The 20,934-nt window shown below is 40.9% G+C and overlaps 1 protein-coding gene across 1 annotated transcript in view; it reads right to left on the minus strand.

Moving 5' to 3' along the window:
* Positions 1-19,668, minus strand: part of LOC310876981 (solute carrier family 23 member 1-like) — a gene marked incomplete at both ends in the record, with an annotated part of 38,549 nt that extends 18,881 nt beyond the window's left edge. The window contains 4 exons of the mRNA XM_083790628.1: positions 473-630; positions 1,414-1,545; positions 19,150-19,154; positions 19,545-19,668. Coding sequence (XP_083646754.1) covers positions 473-630; positions 1,414-1,545; positions 19,150-19,154; positions 19,545-19,668 — 419 coding nt within the window. The remainder of the gene's footprint in view (positions 1-472; positions 631-1,413; positions 1,546-19,149; positions 19,155-19,544) is intronic.
* Positions 19,669-20,934: the final 1,266 nt, after the last annotated feature.

Genomic DNA, 20,934 nt, shown 5'->3' on the forward strand with positions numbered 1-20,934 from the left:
TGCTCTCTGCAGATGGACTCTGATTTAGCTCCATGTCCTCTCCTCTAGTGTTTCCTTTAGCCCAAAATGTCAACTTTGCACATAATGTAATCTCCTCATCTAAAATGGCACTGCAGTTGAAATGTGAACCGGAATCTTGTTAGAAGTTTTTTTGTTAGATAGGCTGTACTTACTGGCTATAACTGCATGGTTTACGTACTGACCGCAATTACTTCCTTCGGCATTGCTAAATTAGAAACATTGTACTAAATACAGGGCAATACCCGACATGCCAACTATACCGGTATCAAGATTATGACAATTCCACCTTAGTTATGATTTATGAGTGAGGAATTTGGTCATTTGGCTTTTTGGCTTTGTTCCTTTGATTTATTTGAACCAAGACAAACTCTGCATAACTGATACAATACTATGTTTCTGATCTTATTCATCAGGTTGTTCTGCCCTGGCAATAAATAAAAAAGATCACCACCTGACACCAAAGGTGACCTGCAGCAAGGTGCAGAGGCCAGAAACAAAGAAGATGGTGCTGATGAGCTGACTCTGCGTCAGACCATCATGCTGCAGACAGAGGCCCTCAGAGAGGATCAGAGGGATGGAGAGGATGCCACCAAACGCTGTCAGGTAATGCTAGATGAGGAGGAGAGGAGAGTGATTATGTTTGTTTATATTAACCCATTCTGACCTGAGATCAGATTCTAAAAATGTCTATTACATCCTGACAGTTTCATTATTAACCCATTCTGACCTGAGATCAGATTCTAAAAGTGTCTTCGATTTTTCAAAAATAGCAGACCTACAAGCTCGTATCGCGCCACTCGGTGGCGCGATATGAGCTTGTAGATCTGCTGTTTTTCAATAGATAAAGCATAACATGATGCTGACACCAAAATGGGTGCCCGGTCAGAATGGGTTAAAGTAATAATAAACAACAAATACACAGGGACTTGACTTGACAATTATTCAAGAGTATATGACTGAATAATGGACAATGAGCACTGTAAATTCAACACGCACACATGGACATCAAGGGGACATTTTGTGTAAGTTTTGTCTGAAACATCCACTGTGGCCACTTGAAGCAATGTGACATTCATTCACACGAGACGTTCAAGGAGATCCCGTATAAAGAGTCAAATCCAGTTGTCAAATAGTAACCTTCCACATTTCAATCTGATTCACGTTCTACTGTACTGTACTGTACTGTACTGTACTGTACTGTACTGTACTGTACTGTACTGTACTGTACTGTACTGTACTGTACTGTACTGTACTGTACTGTACTGTACTGTACTGGCTTCGAAAAATCTCACAATATAACGACAGGATTCAGGTTAAAACTTAAAGGTTGGGAAAAACCAACAGGGAGCAACAGGGACCCATGAACAGCCACACAGGAAGAGAGATACCTACTTGAACGGCCAGGAGGAGACACAGATACCAGGGAGGTGTGTCAGTCACACAGTACGCCAGTTTGTTTCTCTCATCCTTTGCTGAACAGCTGCTCCCACAATCCTCTCTGTCACTGACATGCTCTTCATCTGTCTGTGGTGCCATATGTCAGCGCCACGCAGACGGAGTGTTACAAACAGACAGAGACAACGAGAGGTCGCATCCAGTATAGATGTCGTAATGCAGGCAGTCAAGTGAAATTTCTAGTGAAGTCAAATTGATTCATAAAAAGCACCTTTAAAAACAACACTCCTTTCCTTGACCAAAGTGCTAAGGGGTAGCTAAATCCTAAAGAAAGAAAGCATCGACATAAACAAAATATAAGGCACAAAGAAACAATCTGCAATAAACAGATTAAGAGCATGTTCAGTGCCAAACTTTATTGACGGACGAGGCTACTTTCATGTCCTCCTAGTTCAACCTTTGAACCCTGTATCCAGTACCCATTATGTGAAGAGAAACACAATTATATGAGTTGAAGGTCATTAGGTTTCAGATTTCAACTTGGTGAATATACGACATATGTCTTTTTAATAGTTACAGTCTCTGGACGAATGAGGATTTTGTACTCACATGAAAAGCATAATTGTTGAGGCCTCTGCTCTTCTTGCCCATTGTCACCTGAAGTGAAAGCTCGTTTTTTGGTCTTTCAGGCAGAGTTGACCTATGAAAGGAAGCACATGGAGACTGGAGAGAGAATGAAATACTAAGAATGATATAGTGAGAGAGAAGTCCCTCCCATTTAGATAAGCACACCTTGCCAACTCTCCTCCTTTTATTTGACAATTTATTGTCTTCACCAGGCCGAAGGCATGGGGAGAGTATGTATTCCCTCCCCCCCCCCGTCTGGTCTGATAGGTCTGAGGTTGGGCAGGTATGTTTAAAGCAACAATAAAGACACACACAAAAAAGTGGCAAATTTGGCCTTGCATAAAATACTGTATAAGTGGCTTTGAAGCCTGCCTTCTGGGTGCTAACCCTAACCCTGGTTTATATATGACAATGATGTGTCCAGAGATATATCACAGATTAACAGCCCCACTGACTGCACCATAACAATCTCTCGTTGGTCTTCTTTCCTTGCTGTGTGTGTGATTTCATCATTTCAAGTCGAGGCACTGATGCAGACAGACAGCACATTTGCGCTTGAATGTACACCACCATCATCATGGCCCAAAGTCCATGTGGGAAATATTTGCACATGATATTGCACAGTGGAACATTGTGTTTCTGACTCACTGTCATAAGGAAAGATGATGCAGAGATGTCTCCACTATAGAACTTGAGTATGTCGGTCAGTGTCCGGGTGCTGCAGGCAGGCGTATAACGTTTCTGGACACTGAAGTGGACTGGAGACTGGGGTTTGATTCCTCGCTGCATGGGCCGGGAACTCCAATGAACACCATTGGCTGTGTTTGCACTCAGCATTCACTGCTATCCTATATTGATTACAATTGAAAAAATAATAATCAGTGAGACATTTGTAACCACAGGGTTTTAAACATGACTGCAGTGCAGCAGTTGCATTTCAGGCCTGTCTCTGGACGGATTATGTTGTCTGTATTATTTCTTACTATGTTTTGTTTATGCTATTGGTGTGTTTTCCTCCAGTGGTGGTGGTGAAGATGAAGATGAAGATGATGATGAAGATGAAGATGATGATGATGATGATGATGATGATGATGATGATAAAATAGAGGAAACAAATAACAAAATAAATTAAAATGAACAGAGTGGACATCCACCATCACACATCTGTACAGTGTAAAGGACAGTTTGTCAGTTAGACAGCTAGCTTCTTCATTGAAACACCTTATAGCAGCAGTGGGGAAAATAAATGTGTAAAATGCTTAATTTTACATCACTAAAAGTGCTTCTCTGGTTATTAAAATGTGTAGAGGATGACTATCATACTGCACAGTATGGTGCAGTCTATTTTCTTTGTAGCCTACGTTGTGACAGTTTCCTTTTTTAATTACCTTATTATTCAGCCTGTTCCCATCTTCTGCTGCAAAGCTGGCACCCCAGTGAACCACTGCAGAAAATGCTCTGACAATAAACACAGAGAACCTTTCCATGGTACTAAAAGCTCTGAGTTTCCATAGAAACAAATGTCTAATTTCACAAGAATGTAATTGGTAAGCCTCTTATCATCAGGCTTAGAGTGCCATTAGCAAAAAAGAAGGGTTACAAAAGACTTCATTATTTTGTGCGAACTGCAATGGACATTTTAGATAAGAAAATAGTTAAATAGCTCTACCACCTAATCCCTACAACCCATAATCACTGTTGCTGGTAATGCATTTTAGTATTTGAATGCCCGATTCTATTTAAGCCTATGTTTTTATTGCGACTTCAGGTCGCATTTACTATGAGTTAGTCAGTTAGTTAGTTACTTAGTTAGTTAGTTAGTTAAAGAGTAATTAGTTATAGTTATAGTTAGTCTGAAAAAGTAACTAATTACTTTACTAGTTACTAGATTATGAAAGTAACTAGTTACTAGTTATTTTACTTTACTTTATAAAAAAAAATAAAGGTTTTAAAAATATATATAAGATTTTCCAATTCAGACACATTGTTTTCAATGAAAGATTATTCCCTAATGTCACTGATCCAATTGTGGGCTCTACTCACACTTGTGTGAACTGAGTAGTGCAACTCCCCTCTCCCCTACCCCCCTCTCTCTCTCTCTCTCTCTCATTAGCACAGTGCAGCACTATCTCTCTCTCCGTTTCTGGCACAACAGCGCCACTTTTGCCCCTACTGGTACTCATAGTAACATAGTCACATGTAGGTTAACACGGACATTGCTGTTCCTTGGAGTGGTTGCACCACTCAAAAACAGGAATAGAACACTTATACCAATAGTACAATCCAAAATCACAGACAATATCCAGTCTAATGATATGGATATAATACTGGTGCCCTGCCCATGCACAGACATGCCTAAAGTAATTACCCTATGTTGACCAGTCATAATCATAATCATAATCATAATCATAATTATGACGACGACGTTATGCCCTGTGGAAGCCACTTTGTCTTTCTCACATGGAATGTGTTTCACTCTGGGAGCAGACTCGGCGCACAATGTCAGTTTACATGAGACGTTTTTATTTATTACATTACGTAACATGGGTAACTACTAACTCACCCATTGAAAACACAGTAACTGTAATGGCGGTACTGAATGGGAAAATGTAAAGAGTTTCGTTACAAGTTACAGCAAAAAGTACTTTCTTTATGTAAAGTACTTAATGTAAGGGCGTTAGTTCCAACACTGGTTAGTTAGTTAGTAATTAGTCACCCCTGCAGGCATGATCATAGGCCTATATGGTCATGCCTTGTGACATTGACGGGGAATTTCCATATATACTGTTGTTTCATAATGGCACCCACAGGGCCACTTTAAGTCATGTTGACCGCAGAATGGCTATTCGAGGGCCTGTCTACTTTGTGTTGGTTCTGTGCATGCAGTCTTCAACCAATTATAATCACTAAGATTTAGAATTTATTTCATATAAAGGTTGATCATAATTCTGTGAAATTATATTAATGTTTTCTCTCTGACTCGATCTGGGAAACGTATCAATTGTGGTCATGGCTGACCAGCGGTCCATGGTTTGCCTGGCTGACGAGTCTGCTAATCCCATTAGGCACTGTTTTGTTTGTTCTGATGATTTTGGTGTGTTGCATTGTCCCCTTAATGAGCAAGTGTATGGGTGACCATGTCCATGGTCAGCTGGTTAAATACCGCTTAATTCAAACAGTTGAACCTGAGAACCCAGCCTACAAGTGCTTTAATTTGGAAAAAACAGCATGCTATGTATTTTCTTGAATGTGATGTATACGATGTATTCTTTTGCAACCCATGTGGACGGAATGATACCGATGGAAATTCACATTTGTTGTTTAATTAAGTTGTTTTAATTAACAAGAGGAAGGATTTGACGGGGCCTTTCCACATACTGTTGTTTATAGCACCCACAGCCACTTGAGATTAAGTCATGTTGACCCCTGCAGAATGCCTGTCTACTTTGTGTTGGTTCTGTGCCTGTCTTCAACCAATTATAATCACTACGCTTTGGAAATTCTTTCATATAAGAGGTTGATAATTATTCTGTGCAATTATATTCATGTTTCCTCTCTGACTCAATCTGGGAAATTTATCAAGGTCTTAATTCGCGCACAGATAGCGTTGGGTCCTCCCTGCATTCTTCTTCCTCTTCTCCCCTTAACTCTTTGCCCGTCTCCTCTCTCTCCCTCCCTCCCTCATGCACTCTCTCTCTCTGTCACGGTATTAGACAGGTGTTGGACCGAAGTGCAGAACCAGGAAAGCAGGCAGATGAAGTTTAAATGAAGATTTATTTACCAACACAGGACATACATGGGCTGGACACACCATAACATAAACTATACACTAGCAGAGAACACAAGGAACTGAGGGTTTAAGTAGACACAGGAATAACAATACACAGGTGAACAGAACTAACAATCAACACTGGGATAGGCTGGGAGACTAACAGGACACAGGTGGAGAAAACTAGTAATCACAGGGAGGTGAGACAACACAGGAAACAGTAACTATAGGGAAAACAGGAAACACTAGGACATGACAACATAATAAAAGTATAAAAAAGTAACAGACAGATATCGTGACAGTACCTCCCCCCAAGGGATGGGTTCCAAACACCCCGAAAAACATTGTCAGAACTCAGAACAACAAGCAGGGTGGGTGGCAGGGGGTTGGAAAGGAGGGAAACAGGGGCACAAAACTAACATAGGACTGGCAGGACAAAAACGTTAAAAAGACAGATCTACAAGCTCAAAACAAGTTGTAACAAAACACAGGACTGGCTCTTGGCAGGGCAAAACAAGGAGTCACACAGAAAGGCAGGTGGGAAGACACACAGACAAGCACACAGACAAACAGACAGACACAAACTGAGACAAACCCAAAGACAGTCAAATAAACTGACAAACGGACAGACAGGCAGACAAACATGCGGTCTGACACAACAGGTGGGTAACAGATTAGGGGGACTAAAACACTGGGGAGCAGACAAACGCACAAGCATCCATGTATACGTGTAATAAAGACCACTTGAGACAGTTCTTTGTAATTACTTATTCCTCAACCGTTATAGTGCATAAATTAGCCACATCAACATCACGTGACAATCATCAGGTATGGAGATTCCTGATGTCATCAATATTAAGCCCATATAATGAATTGCATTATTTCTTTCATGAGCAAACCATATATGGCAATGCCCATATCAATATTGGCCAGCCCAGCAACTCTACATCTGACCTCAAACCCTTAGATCTCCATATATGGAGCTGACCTGTTCTGACATTCCATATGTTGATCCTTCCCCATCCATCCTTCCACTTCGATGTCTCCCTTTTTCTTTTTTTTTTTTTAAGATATGTTTGGGGGCTTTTCCTATAATATACAGCATTGTTGTCCTGAACTCTTGTTCAGTGTGACATTGTCCTGAATGTCACATTTGCCATTGACAATGAAAGGAAAATCTACGTCATGCATATCGGTTATTTTGTCCTAACACTAAATGCTATTGACAATGAATGGAGAATTTACGTCATATGTGGACGAGCAAATCGGCTATATATGAATTCAGTTGTCATCATACATGCTCAATTTTTTAAACATTGTATCATGGTTAAAAGCTAATAACATGAGTTGACAAATTAATTCGTGAAGAAGTATATACATTTTTTATTGGATGATTCAAGAGTGCCCCTCACTTCACATGGACGTGATTTCTTTGCCTTTATTTGATAGATGATAGTAGGTAGACAGGAAAGGGGGAGAGAGATGGGGGGAGGACACACAGCAAAGTTAGTTGGGATCGGGACTCGAACCCGTGACACACTGTAAAACCCGGCAGCTGGCCAAAATTAGAGTTCTCAACAGGCCCGAAAATGAAGGCCCGACCCTACCTGGGCCCTCATACACTCTGTACACTCAATACACTGCCCCCGCCAGTGTGCCAAGGGCAAATTTCCATTTTATGTGAAATTTAATGGACAATAAAGCTTTCATTATCTTTATCTTTGGTCGACCTCACAGCCTCAGGCAGCTCAGGCAGTGAAGTCTTTGTTCTGTTCACCTGCAGTCCCATTCAACCCTATATCCTCAGATGCTTCTCAAGCCTAATTCACTATGTACGTACTTCGTTGGACACCATGTTAATTGTGGAAAAGAATGTGGAATCACAATGTGTTTTCAGTTTTTGAAAAAAAAAGAAAAAAACATTTCAAAGGTAGCCTACTATTGTGGTAAATGGACATTAGTTAATGCCCCCAAATTGCAGACACTGGCAATATTAACAATCATATCTGCAGCTGTACTTCAACTACCAATATAATTTAGCACCGTCTAAGATTTCAGTCAGTAACTGTAGTGAAACATTTGCTTTGGTGGTCAAAGGCCACCTTTCAAATCAACAGGTCAGATGTAATGTTAGTGCTCAGTGGTGCCTGGGATGCCCTTGAGGCCCGATATAAGGCCACTCTCTGACCCACTAAAAGCAGAGTGAACTTTGTAGTTAGTGACATCCATAAACAAAATAATCAAATCTCTCCTTTGCTCCTCTCACCTCAACCACCTCTGTGAACAACACATCACAATCAGCGTCAGTTAAACAGAGTGCTGAAAGGTCATCCCAGGAAAGTCTGTCTGCTCTAAGGACACATCAGTCATCTTGTGTCTACAAAGATAGAATAATCATATTATATTACGCACACAGCCTATCAGCCATTCTGCTATGTTAATGAAATAAATATATACATATGCTTTATTTTTTATCGCCGGTGGTGGCTCAGGGGTATAGAGTGGCTGGATGGTTGCTAGTTCAAACCCGGGCTCCCCCAGAGTTAGTGTCGAAGTGTCCTTGAGCAAGACACTGAACCCCAAATTGCTCCTGATGTGCTGGTTGGTGCCTTGCATGGTTTCCACTGCCATCAGTGTATGAATGTGTGTGTGAATGGTTGAATGTCTATGTAAAGTGCCTTGGATAAAGGTATTGTGCCAAGTTGTGTTTTGGACATGTTATACTTACATTACTTACATTATTAAAAGAACCAGGCAATGGTGAATGGTCCCAAACCTTTCAGAAACGGTAACGTTCCGGTAACAGTTTGCTACTGGGCTTAAATGTGTTGTGAGATTGGAGTTCTCAGAATCTACGTTTGTGTTGCCACAAATGTACATCATATTTCAGACACATATGACCTAATTGTCTCCACCAGGCCGAAGGCATGGGGGGAGAGTATGTTTTGCACTGCGTCCGTCCGTGTGTCCGTCCGTCCGTGTGTCCGTGTGTCCGTGTGTCCGTCCGTCCGTGAGCAGCTAATCTCGGCCACCGTTAACCCGGTCGATGCCAAATTTTGCACACACACTCCCTGGATGCCAACCATGAACCTCTGCCCCAAACTTTCCAGAACGGCCTGTTATAGCGCCACCAGGAGGACGCTTTGTGCAAAACAAGTTTTTGCACAGTACACCTACACATTTTGTCCAAACATCACGCAAATTGGTACACAGTCTCTCTAGAGCCATTCAATGAAACCGGTCTTTCAGATTTCTCAGACTCCATCCTGATTGGTTAAGATTGGCTTCCAAAGTTCACAGTAGTGCTCCGTTTCAAACAAAATGCTGCAAATCATGAACACATCGCGTGATTTCCGTGAAATTGTGCACCCACATTCCCACTAGGCCCAGGACGAAATGCCACATGAACAATTTCAACTCAGCCTCAAGGTGGCGCTATAACTGGCCGAAAAGTGTTTTTACCTCTAACTGCACGGATCTGTGGATAACCTGGTGGAGACCTGTGCCCAGAAGGGCACTTTTTCTAGTTTCTCCTTTCATTGTCAATGGAAAATATGAGACGTGTGGGGACAAAAGCTGTAGACAGGGAAAAAAATGTTTTTGTTGTAATGACATTGAACCAGTAACCGTTTTCCTCCCCATGACGACACAGTGCAGCTCCTCATTCTGAGACTGTGTAAGTGTAACTACGGCATCCATAGTACATCCATATAAATCTAGATAACAATTACCTGCAAACTGCGACTCTATACAATCTCAGGTGTAACCAGCAATTACTGGATCAATGGTATGCAATATCGTTGGTAATTTGCTATTCAGAGAACACAAAATATGAATGGGAAAAAGTGTTGGTAAATATGATAGAAGAGAGGAAGGAAGGAAGGAAGATAAGGAAGGAAGGAAGGAAGGAAGGAAGGAAGGAAGGAAGGAAGGAAGGAAGGAAGTATGTAGAGACAAGGGAGGAAAGGAATGAAGAACTGAGAATATTCCCATCGTTTCAATATCTTTTCGGGGTTTGACTGTGACTCTCTGCAGGGTATTGAAGGCACTATTAGCCTACTACTATTGTGTGTCAGACAATGGAGTGGGCTTTTGGCAAATCATAATCATTTCAGATCTGCTGCTGGTATTTGTAAATGCCCCTATCATGCATTGAAAACAGCTATTTCCCGCCTAGCTAAGTAGTATTGCTGAATATGCTCTCCTTCTCTCGCCTTTCATCATGTGTATTGATTTAAATGCATTAATACAATGCTATCTTAATTGTCTCCACCAGGCCGAAGGCATGGGGGGAGAGTATGTTTTGCACTCCGTCCGTCCGTCCTTGTGTGTGTGTGTGTGTGTGTGTGTGTGTGTGTGTGTGTGTGTCCGTGAGCAGCTAATCTCCGGCACCGTTAACCCGGTCGATGCCAAATTTTGCACACACACTCCCTGGATGCCAACGATGAACCTCTGCCCCAAAATTTCCAGAACGGCCTGTTATAGCGCCACCAGGAGGCCGCTTTGTGCAAAACAACCCGGTCGATGCCAAATTTTGCACACACACTCCCTGGATGCCAACGATGAACCTCTGCCCCAAAATTTCCAGAACGGCCTGTTATAGCGCCACCAGGAGGCCGCTTTGTGCAAAACAAGTTTTTGCACAGTACACCTACAGATTTTGTCCAAACATCGCGCAAATTGGTACACAGTCTCTCTAGAGCCATTCAACGAAACGGGTCTTTCAGATTTCTCAGACTCCATCCTGATTGGTTAAGATTGGCTTCCAAAGTTCACAGGAGTGCTCAGTTTCAAACAAAATGCTGCAAATCATGAACACATTGCGTGATTTCCGTGAAATTGTGCACGCACATTCCCACTAGGCCGAGGAAGAAATGCCACATGAACAATTTCAACTCAGCCTCAAGGTGGCGCTATAACTGGCCGAAAAGTGTTTTTACCTCTAATTTACTTTTGTTGCCCTTTTATCCAACCACCAGATGAAGGCAAGCTGCAATGTCCTACATTCCTATCCTGGTGGAGACCTGTGCCCAGAAGGGCACTTTTTCTAGTTAGACATAATACTATGTCTGGCCAGTCAAATGACTGTCCACATGGGATCAATAAAGACGTAAGTGTCATTCAACCATTTATTAAAGTGAGAGATAGCTAGGTGGACAGCCAGATTGTAAACGGGAAATAATTAAATTAATTGGTACTGTCATATCTTCTTCATGTGTCTTCCAGACTGACTTTAACACTTTCAACCATGTGCATGGACTTGGACATGTACAATATTACACAGAACATGACTGCACAGTCAGACTAAATTAGACACCTGAGATAGGATTTGATATTTATGCAGTAAGCCGGTGACATTAACTGCTAACTGCAGTGGTAAAGGTAATAGTGCCATGGGTATTCCTTACTAATGTTACACGTATATCAGTCAGATAAGATAACAATGTGCGTTTGTGTGACTGTGGGATACAATGGCCACCACTAAATAATAATAATAATAATAAAACTTTATTTGTATAGCACCTTTCATGACATGAAATGCAGCTCAAAGTGCTTTACAGAACAATGGAGAATAAAAGAAAAGCAAGGCAACGACATTAAAAAAAACAAGCAGTAATGCTTGAATAGACATGAATAACAAAAAAATAAAAAATAAATGATCAATTAAAAGCAATGTTGTAGAAGTGGGTCTTGAGCTGAGCTTTAAAAATGTCTACAGAGGCTGCCTGACGAAGGTACAGTGGGAGCTTGTTCCATGCAGACGGCCCGTAGAAGCAAAAAGCTGCTTCCCCGTATTCTTTAGTTGCCATTTCTTTAGGCAAAGCGAGCAGGCCAGCAGTGGAAGACCTTAGGGGGCGGTTTGGGACATATTTAGGCAGGCAGTCATGTAGGTAGGAAGGTGCGAGACCATTGAGAGCTTTATAGACAAGTAAAATAAATTTAAAATCAATCCTAAAAACAACCAAAACTGGAGTAATATGTTCCTAAAGAACAACTCAATGTGATAACCTTAATTATGCTAATTATTCTGTCAGAAGTACACAATTCAAGTCGTGAGACTCGTGACATTATTTATTTAAGTCCTGGTTCTCTTTCCTCCACAGACCTCATTACTTACAGTACATCTTTCCTCAGCTTTACAGATTTGCAGTCTGTGCTCAAATTAAACGTTTCAACTAAGATATGGCATGTGACATGTCAATAAAAACAAATACTCCTCAGAGGATCGGAAAGAGCAAAAAAAACAGAACAAAAAACAACACACACACACACACACACACACACACACACACACACACACACACACACACACACACACACACACACACACACACACACACACACACACACAAAGACAGAATGTGGGGGTGGTGATCCATACATGATTTCCAACAAAGCGAGAAAGAAAGAGACTGAGAGAAATCCATATAGAATTAGCCTTTTTGTCCAGGTTCAATGCGTCTGAATTGCGCCTTCAGATTCAATGCGTCTGAATTATCACAATCTCATATTTCTTTATGGGATTGAACCGGTACTCATTTACAACTAAAATAAGTCGTAGTTGCTGGACGGCTTTCAAATAGAGGATATTATAATCACCCTTTATGTACTGTGGCTAGTCCATAAAGACGATTTAAAATGTTCTACAATTAATAAACATCTAATCCTTTCTGCATGGGCTGCTACAGTCCTGTTGAGTCACAGGACGCCTTCTGGGTGCTGGTGCACAGAGAAAGCCCCCCCGTTAGTACAATTTACAATTTACAATTTAGGCATTTAGCAGACGCTCTTAATCCAGAGCGACTTACAATAATCAAGAACAAAAGCATGGGAATACATCACATAAGCATTTATCATAAAACATGCGTAAGCTAAGAAAGTAACAGTGGAATATCTATATTATGAGACTATACATATAAACTATATATATATACTACTATGCTATACATATGTACTATGGCGTGCTATGACTATATACAATGCAATTATAGTGCTGTCTACATAACATGCTATAAGTCTGTATCAAATGCTATCTAAGTCTACAGAAATGCTATCTAAGGGGGTAGGGTAAGTGCTATGGGCCATGATGGAGTCTAAAAAGGTGGGTTTTCAGACTACAATAACTGTAAGCGAGGCCTGTCTGAGAAACAGCATCATAAAAACGCAGGTCCTCCAACACGATGAATCAGTTTCATGAATGCATAAGCAAGCAACTTGCCCCACGTACTGTACGTCACACTGTGCCTCTGTACACGTACTCTCCCATTGTCCAACGATCCACAGTAGATTTATCGGCAGCTCGTTAATGATGCACCAAACCAATGTCTGTCAAATTTGATATGCACAAATTATAAAGATGTTGAGTTAAAAAACAGCACTGTGTGGATGTACTGTATCTTACAAGCAACTTGGGGCAGGTGTGCCCTAAAGGTTAGACTAGGACCGGGTTTTGTAATCAAAAGGCCCCTGTTAGATTCCCCCTGCCCTGAGCGTCAGGAAAAAGTGAAGCTGCTCAGTGGTGAACAGTACTGTATAAGACTGTGGTTGTACTGGTCAGCTCCCATGCAGACTGTGGTTGTACTGGTCAGCTCCCATGCAGACTGTGGTTGTACTGGTCAGCTCCCATGCAGACTGTGGTTGTACTGGTCAGCTCCCATGCATGTTTCAATCTACATGTGATGCAGCGCGTTCCTGAAAAAAATATTATTTATTCTCAGCGAACCTCCCCAGGGTAATTAAAGGTGAAAAGAAAAACGAAGTTAACCAATTTATCCACAGACGGTACGTTTGAAATATAGTACAGAATGATGTTACATAAGGATTAAAGGACTAAAGAAATCTCAGCATGATTTGGGGAAAAAAACTTGTCTTATTCATCGTCAGTTCAGCTGACTCAACTAAAACCAAGAAAGTGTATTTATACTTCCAGTTTTCTGATCTTTACACTTCCTTTCTGTGAAAGAATTAATCAAGCACCATTCCATGCTTTGTAAAGCCCTGTGTAGTGCCAAGATACTGTACATTTCTGATCTTCTGTTATGAACCATTCATGATTCAGACATCTCAGGTCATCTGGTACAGGTCTGCTTTCTGTCCCAAAGTAGTCCAAACTAAATGTGGAGCAGCTTTCAGACAGTATACACACATATGATATCTGGGACAAACAGAAGGTCTACAAACTATGACGTTGTGAGCTTGTATACTGTTCAATTAAGTGTTTAATTCACAAGGCAAGGTTCCAGAGCATATTTGTTAACATAGCATAAAAATCTGTTTAACCACTTTTACCCCATTTTATAGGCTACTTGCGTGAAGATATCCAATCTACAAGTTCACAACGTGTCGTAATGTGAGGCGATATGAGCGATATGAGCCTTACATTGTTGGACTGCTATTTTTGAGAAAGGTTTGAGAAATCTTGAAGAATTGTGAAAGATTATTAAATTAAATGGTATAATGCTGTTCTCTGGGAGTGAAATAAGACACGAAACGGAAAATACAACAAAAGCTGGCTCATTTTGATGCTAGAAAAACTTAGTCCTATGATCTTGGCCTCATTGTTCTCAGAGGAATTTTGTCACTGCCGAGAGCAAAGCTCACTTCCAGAAGCTTTCATGCCGTGCTTTTGAATTGTCCCTCGATTTTTGTTCGTACATGTAAATACTGGTGATGAGTAAACAGAGTTCATCTCTCAAATCTTCAAGCCCTTTCCCCCCTCTTTATGACTATTGAAATATTAATCAAGCATTGTCTCATCTGCACACACAAATAAACACACGTGCAGGTGTTGATGCACACACACAAGCGTGTGCACACACACACACACACACACACACACACACACACACACACACACACACACACACACACACACACACGTATAGGCACATTATGAGGAGACAGTCAGTTTTCATACTTTATCGGTTCAGTGCTTTCAAAATCTGTTTATGGGTGGTGTATATAATATACATGTACATTACTGCCACAGTCATGCCTTCCTCATGCATTAGGAGGACCAAGGACGGGGCTGTCAGAGGGACGGTGAGGAGGACATGCTACTGGACATCATATAAGGCCCCTGTTATTGCTGCATGCCATGCATGGTGCAAAACATGCCAAATTGGAAAATTGGCTACTTTATGATTCATTGGAGAGGTGACGGCTTTGGATCAATAAGTAATGTTCTCCCATGTTGGATCATCTGACATAACTGTGGTATGGTCTGATGAGAAATAATTACAGTGGCCACACAGTGTAGACTGTCTTCATTCCCAAGTCTTCAATCCTAAGGGAGACAGTAAGAAAAGCAGTAAGCCAGTCAGGCAGACAGACATGCACACACAGCACAGGCTCAACTGCATAATAGTAGCCTATAGAGTATGTATAGACCATTATCCTCAAGGCAGTTGAAATTCATGGTTTTATGGTTTCAAAGACATGATTCAATTAGGTTGTAGTAGCCTACACAACTCCAATATAAAGGTCATGCCTTGATGTGTGGAGACAAAAATGCAAAAATAAATAAATAACGTTCATGAATAGGTATGGAGTCTCTGAAGGGGCTAATATAGAATTATTTATCTGGATCTGATATATATTTTATTCTTATTAACATGGTTGTCTGAGTTACGTTGTTCTCGTTCAGGTTTTGCTCCAAATGGATGACATGAAATGATCTGTGCTGTGAGCTGTCTTAATCTGTGATAGTCTGTCTTCTCCATGTCTACGCGAGGTGTTCAACGTTGTTGTTTCAAATGTGCTCTATAAATAAAGTTGATTGGATTGGACAAGTATAAATTAACACCACATTTGAAGTTATGTATAGGCTATACATAAGACTGCCGTGACACTTCCATGACATGGCACCTGCCTAAACACAAACGCTTATAATCGTCGTCATTTAATGTTATTGAGTCAATCATGTCACTTTCAAATCACCATGACATTGTTTGGGATGTATTGGTTGTGACATCACGACATGACACAACGTGACATAGCAGGCCTACTTGGCGAACTTAAAGGACAACTTTAGTTTTTTTTTTTTTCAAGGTTCATGTTTTAGGTTGTTATTAGGGAAAGTAAAAGATGAGTGTACATTATTTTTCATTTGCTGCTTTCTTTCGTTTTAGGGATTTCAGCTCTTTTTGACAGGGGGCGGGGGCATTCGAGCATGGGGCTAAATATGTATTTTACTATTTTTTTACCAATTTTTATGGCGATTTATTTTTGTATTATTTACTATAGTCCTAATAAACCCCAGGAAATTACATCTGGCCACAGCAGATCACAGGATCTACTGAATGTGAAGGTAGCCTATAGGGGGAAGGCTTATACTGTGTGTATAGGCTCAATATGTCAATTTGTCACCTTCAATAGATCCTGTGATCTTTTGTGGTCAGATGTAATTTCTTGGGGTTTATTAGGACTATAGTAAATAATAAAAAAATAAATCGCCATAATATTTTGTAAATAAATACATATTTAGCCCCATGCTCGAATGCCCCCGCCCCCCTGTCAAAAACTGCTAAAATTGCAAAAACAAAAGAAAGCAGCAAATGAAAGAAAATTAACACTCATCTTTTACTCTCTCTAATAACAATCTAAAACATAAACCTTGGTTGAAAAAAACTAAAGTTGTCCTATTTGTCAGTGTTGTTTTCACAAATATGGGCTATCAGCCCTGCTATCAGCCCTGGAACCCATCTTGGAAATAGACACCGGTTTGGCACTTTGATCTGACTCAATGTCGGTGACTCAGACTTGAACACTGGGGCATCGTGACTTGACCTCAAGATATAGTGACTAATACTCTACTTGGTGTTTCATTAATACTATACACTATTTAACGGTTATATGTGGTAGATTGTTTTGGACATGGCTGACATAATACCCATAACTCTCATGATCTCACAGTGGTATACCCCTTCCAATTAAGTGTTACAATAAGCCGTACATTCCAGAATAGTATTTCAATGTCAGCTTGAGGGGTGTTTTCTTTCTGTGTGTGAAAAGATCAAAAGGCATCTGTGGAAATGGTCTGAGCTGGCGCTCCGTCAGCTCAATCAAGTGCCAGGTAATGCTAACATGTCCAACTTGTCCAAAATGCAGCAGCTAGAGTTTTAACTAGAACTAAGATGAGAGAACATATTACTCCAGTTTTGGCATCACTGCACTGGCTTCCGGTTGTTTTTAGGATTGATTTTAAAATTATTTTACTTGTCTATAAAGCTCTCAATGGTCTCGCACCTCCGTACCTCCGTGACTGCCTACCTAGATATGTCCCTAACCGCCCCCTCAGGTCCTCCAATGCTGGCCTACTTGAAGTGCCTAAAAGAATGTGCACAAAAAAATATGGTGAGGCAGCTTTTTGCTTCTACGGCCCAACAGCCTGGAATAAACTTCCATTCGAGCTCAGACACGCACCCTCTGTAGACATTTTTAAATCTCAACTCAAGACTCACCTCTTCACTCTTGTTTTAGTTGAGTTTTACTATGCACGTTCCTACCCTGCCCTGACTGATTTGCTGCATGTGGTGTTTTTATTTGTTTTTATTTATTTTATGTTCTTATATTCAATTTTGTTCTTTGCCATTGTTCTATCATTTTAACTACTTGTGTTTTATTGTATTATATTGTTGTGTCCTCTGTGTGAAGCACTTTGAGCTGCATTTATGTATGAAAGGTGCTATATAAATAAAGTTTATTATTATTATTATTATTAACATGGGCCTAGCTAGTAGTTTCGTTAAAATGTGATCTTCAACGAAGGAAAGCCTTTGCTAAGTAAGAATAAACCTTTATTGATCACTTTGGGCAAATTCAGGTGACATCATATCAGCAACAGGATAGGAGCCAATCCAAGATAGATAAGAATAAGAAATAGGTTAAAAAAAAAAAAAAAGTTAAACTTAACTAAACATTTGCACTGGGTCAGAGTCTCAATGAGTTGTAGCGTACAGTCTATATCAACAGCAGTGTTGGGCAAGTTACTCAGAAAGTGTACGTTACTCTTTACGTTTCTTATGCCGAGGGGGAGAGAGAGAGAGAGAATGGTCAATGTTGTAAAGCTTTGAATGGTCAATGTTAATAACCTTGAGATTGCCTGTAGGGAGTATGTTCCAAGTCGCCCCCCTCAGGTCGTTGGTGCTGGACTGCTGTGCTGAGGATGCCACCCACAAACAGCAAGAGATTTATAGTTTGGATAGTTTTAAGAGAGGTAGCTAAAACACACACCAAAGGAGTCCTGCAGCTTCTGAATCTATTGAAAATAGATTTATACTTAGTGTCCCAAAAAGAACAGCTCTACCATGTGGCGATTCAACACATTTATAGCTTGTAGATCTGATCTTTTTGGCAAGCCACAGCATTGCACGATGAAGTAAACTACAAATTCTGCTTAACATTATACAGCAAATGCAATGCCTAATAATGATATAAACGGACAGACGGACGGAATTACAGTACATTTCAAGCACAACTCAATACAAAACTGTTAACTGTGGGCGACACCATAAAGTATTACACTTGTTTACAATAGGGCCCACCATGTTCAATTCATCATAACAATTAGAGATGTACAAATATACTCTTATAGCTAAAAACAGGAAATCATCATAGAGGAGGGGAAAAGGGAAAAAGCAAACATATACAGTGAGGGGGAAAAGGGGTGGGAGGGGGATTCAGGTTTTATGTGGGCCAGTTTCGAATTGCAGCTCTGTAGGTGCCCTTTGAGAGCAGTTTTGAAGGAGTCAAGGGATTCGCATGTCTTAATGACTGTTGGTAGGGCGTTCCACATGTTGGTGACATAGGACTCCTATGATAGGAGCGAAAATAATTTAGTCCCTTGTTTGTGCCGAATCTGGGTTGCACATGGTTTGTTGAGCTCCCTCTGGTGTTATGGGTGTGGACTTCGTTGACATTAAGGACGTATTTAGACAGGTATACATGGTTATCTTGGTGCTGTGCAGTATCGAATCTTGTGGACCAGATCCATTGCAACATGCTGTACTCTGCCGTCAACCCTATTAAGCCATTCCAGTCTGTCAAAATGGGCAGACAGACAGACAGACATATACAGAAATCTCTATGGGGAGATACTGTCAATCCTATCAAGGCCTATCAATCACGAAAAGCCAATAACCAGAAAGTCATCAGTATAAAGATTTAAACATTAACTCTTAATTCCAAGGTCATAATTCTGTAGCCTACGGTTAAGTCGCTTATTCCCACTTGAGAATCTGTTATCTCCGATGAGTCATAGAACACATCTTAGACTTCACATTCCTTTTGAGGCAAGATTAAGAGACCAGCAGCACCGTACATCTGCAACTAATTACGTGGTCTAATGAACAGGAAACACAAACACAGAGGGGTGGGGACATGGTGAATTATAAAATAAATATGTGGGGGGGAATAAAACCTATTCTCCAGCTGGAGTTAATGTAGCAGAAAGATTACACAACTTCACAAGCAAAAACAAGTTTTTATCAGTCTTAAACTGTTGTGTATTAACCTCTAACCACTAGCCTACGTCTTGGGTTGTCATTGCCATTGATTACTTGTGGCACGAATCTAATTAGCATCATGCTTTCACATGAAGGAGCCTATCTTCCCAAGCCCTTTCGCTGTCTGTTCGACGCGGTCCTATTTTATTTCCTTCATTGGGAGTATAATAAGTCGTGACATAACAGAGCCCGGGGCGCACTCGTGCAACCCCGTTCCTCCCACGCACCTCGCTCCTTCCCCCGCTCTCTAATAAAGGGGAGCTCCCCTCCTCCTCCGCACTCCACACAGCAGATGCGCTCTGCAAGTGTGTCAGGCTCCAACTGCAGAGGAGCTCCATGGTGGGAGTGCATGTCCTCCGCTTAAATCTTCTGGGGATGTATTCTGCCTCGACCAAGATGAATCGTGTGGTGGTGGTGGTGGCGGTGGTCTTATCTCTCTTCACAGGTAGGTGTTAAGTGCATGCATATATGAATGCAGAGTGCAGTGTGGCTGCTCTCTCGCAGGCTGCGTAAACTTCAGTTCAGCACCACGGACAGAGGCAGAGAGAGTGAATGGAACGGACTGTGGACAGTGCATTGTTTCTTTCGGTTCATGTTCATGTGTGTATTTTCCCATGATTTTGTCAACACTTGTATGCCTACCCGGTATAATAGAAATTAGTTTGACGTATCCAAGGATATTTGTTTTCCTTCTAAATGCCACACTTGACACATACTTTCCTTACCGTGCGCAGAAAATCTAGCGTTTCCAGTTGGAAAAGAGGGGCAGAGAGAAGATGTGGTACGTTTTGTTTTAAATTGTTGATTGGACGTAGATCATTCTCAATTAAGCACGCAGACGACTATAAGGTGTGCAGCAGCGCAGACGCTCATTTTCACCTACAAAGTCAGAGTTGCTGTTGTTATTATTGCAGGTAAAACGGTGTTTGGTTGAAGTCTTGTCCAAAGCTCTCTCCAAGCCCGACTCTCATCCACTGGATCAGGAATGCAAAGATATTCTTCAAGCAGGTTTGTAGCACAGGGCGACCAGCTACTTTAACCCATTCTGACCGGGCACCCATTTTGGTGTCAGCATCATGTTATGCTTTAGCTATTTAAAAATAGCAGATCTACAAGCTCATATCGCGCCACCGAGTGGCGCGATACGAGCTTGTAGGTCTGCTATTTTTGAAAAATCGAAGAATTTTTAGAATCTGATCTCAGGTCAGAATGGGTTAAAGCATAGAATTCCGGTTATTAACGATCGAGCCAAATATTAAGCCTTTAGGTTATTTACAAAAAACACTGTACCAACTGAACATAGGAATTGATCTTCTAAACGGCATGCCTCAGGATCAGGAATAGTCTATATAGACTATACTCACATAAACCGAATGACTGTAATGATGTGCGGAACAGGAGCAAAAGACACACATTGTAGGCTAATACAGAGGTGAGTTGCATTGTGTTTTTGTTTGATGCAACATTTACTCCTGTGGGGTCACTGGGGAGCTCATTTATTGTTTTTTTATTTTATTTTTGTACAGTTATTCTTTTTTTGTATACAGTTTTTAAAGTATGTGGCCCATGGTGACATCGATCAATTCTGGATTAAAAGCGTCGAATATATCATTTATG

This window comes from Protomyctophum parallelum (assembly GCF_964188405.1).
Source record: "Protomyctophum parallelum genome assembly, chromosome: 19".
In the NCBI taxonomy this organism is placed as follows: Eukaryota; Metazoa; Chordata; class Actinopteri; order Myctophiformes; family Myctophidae; genus Protomyctophum; species Protomyctophum parallelum.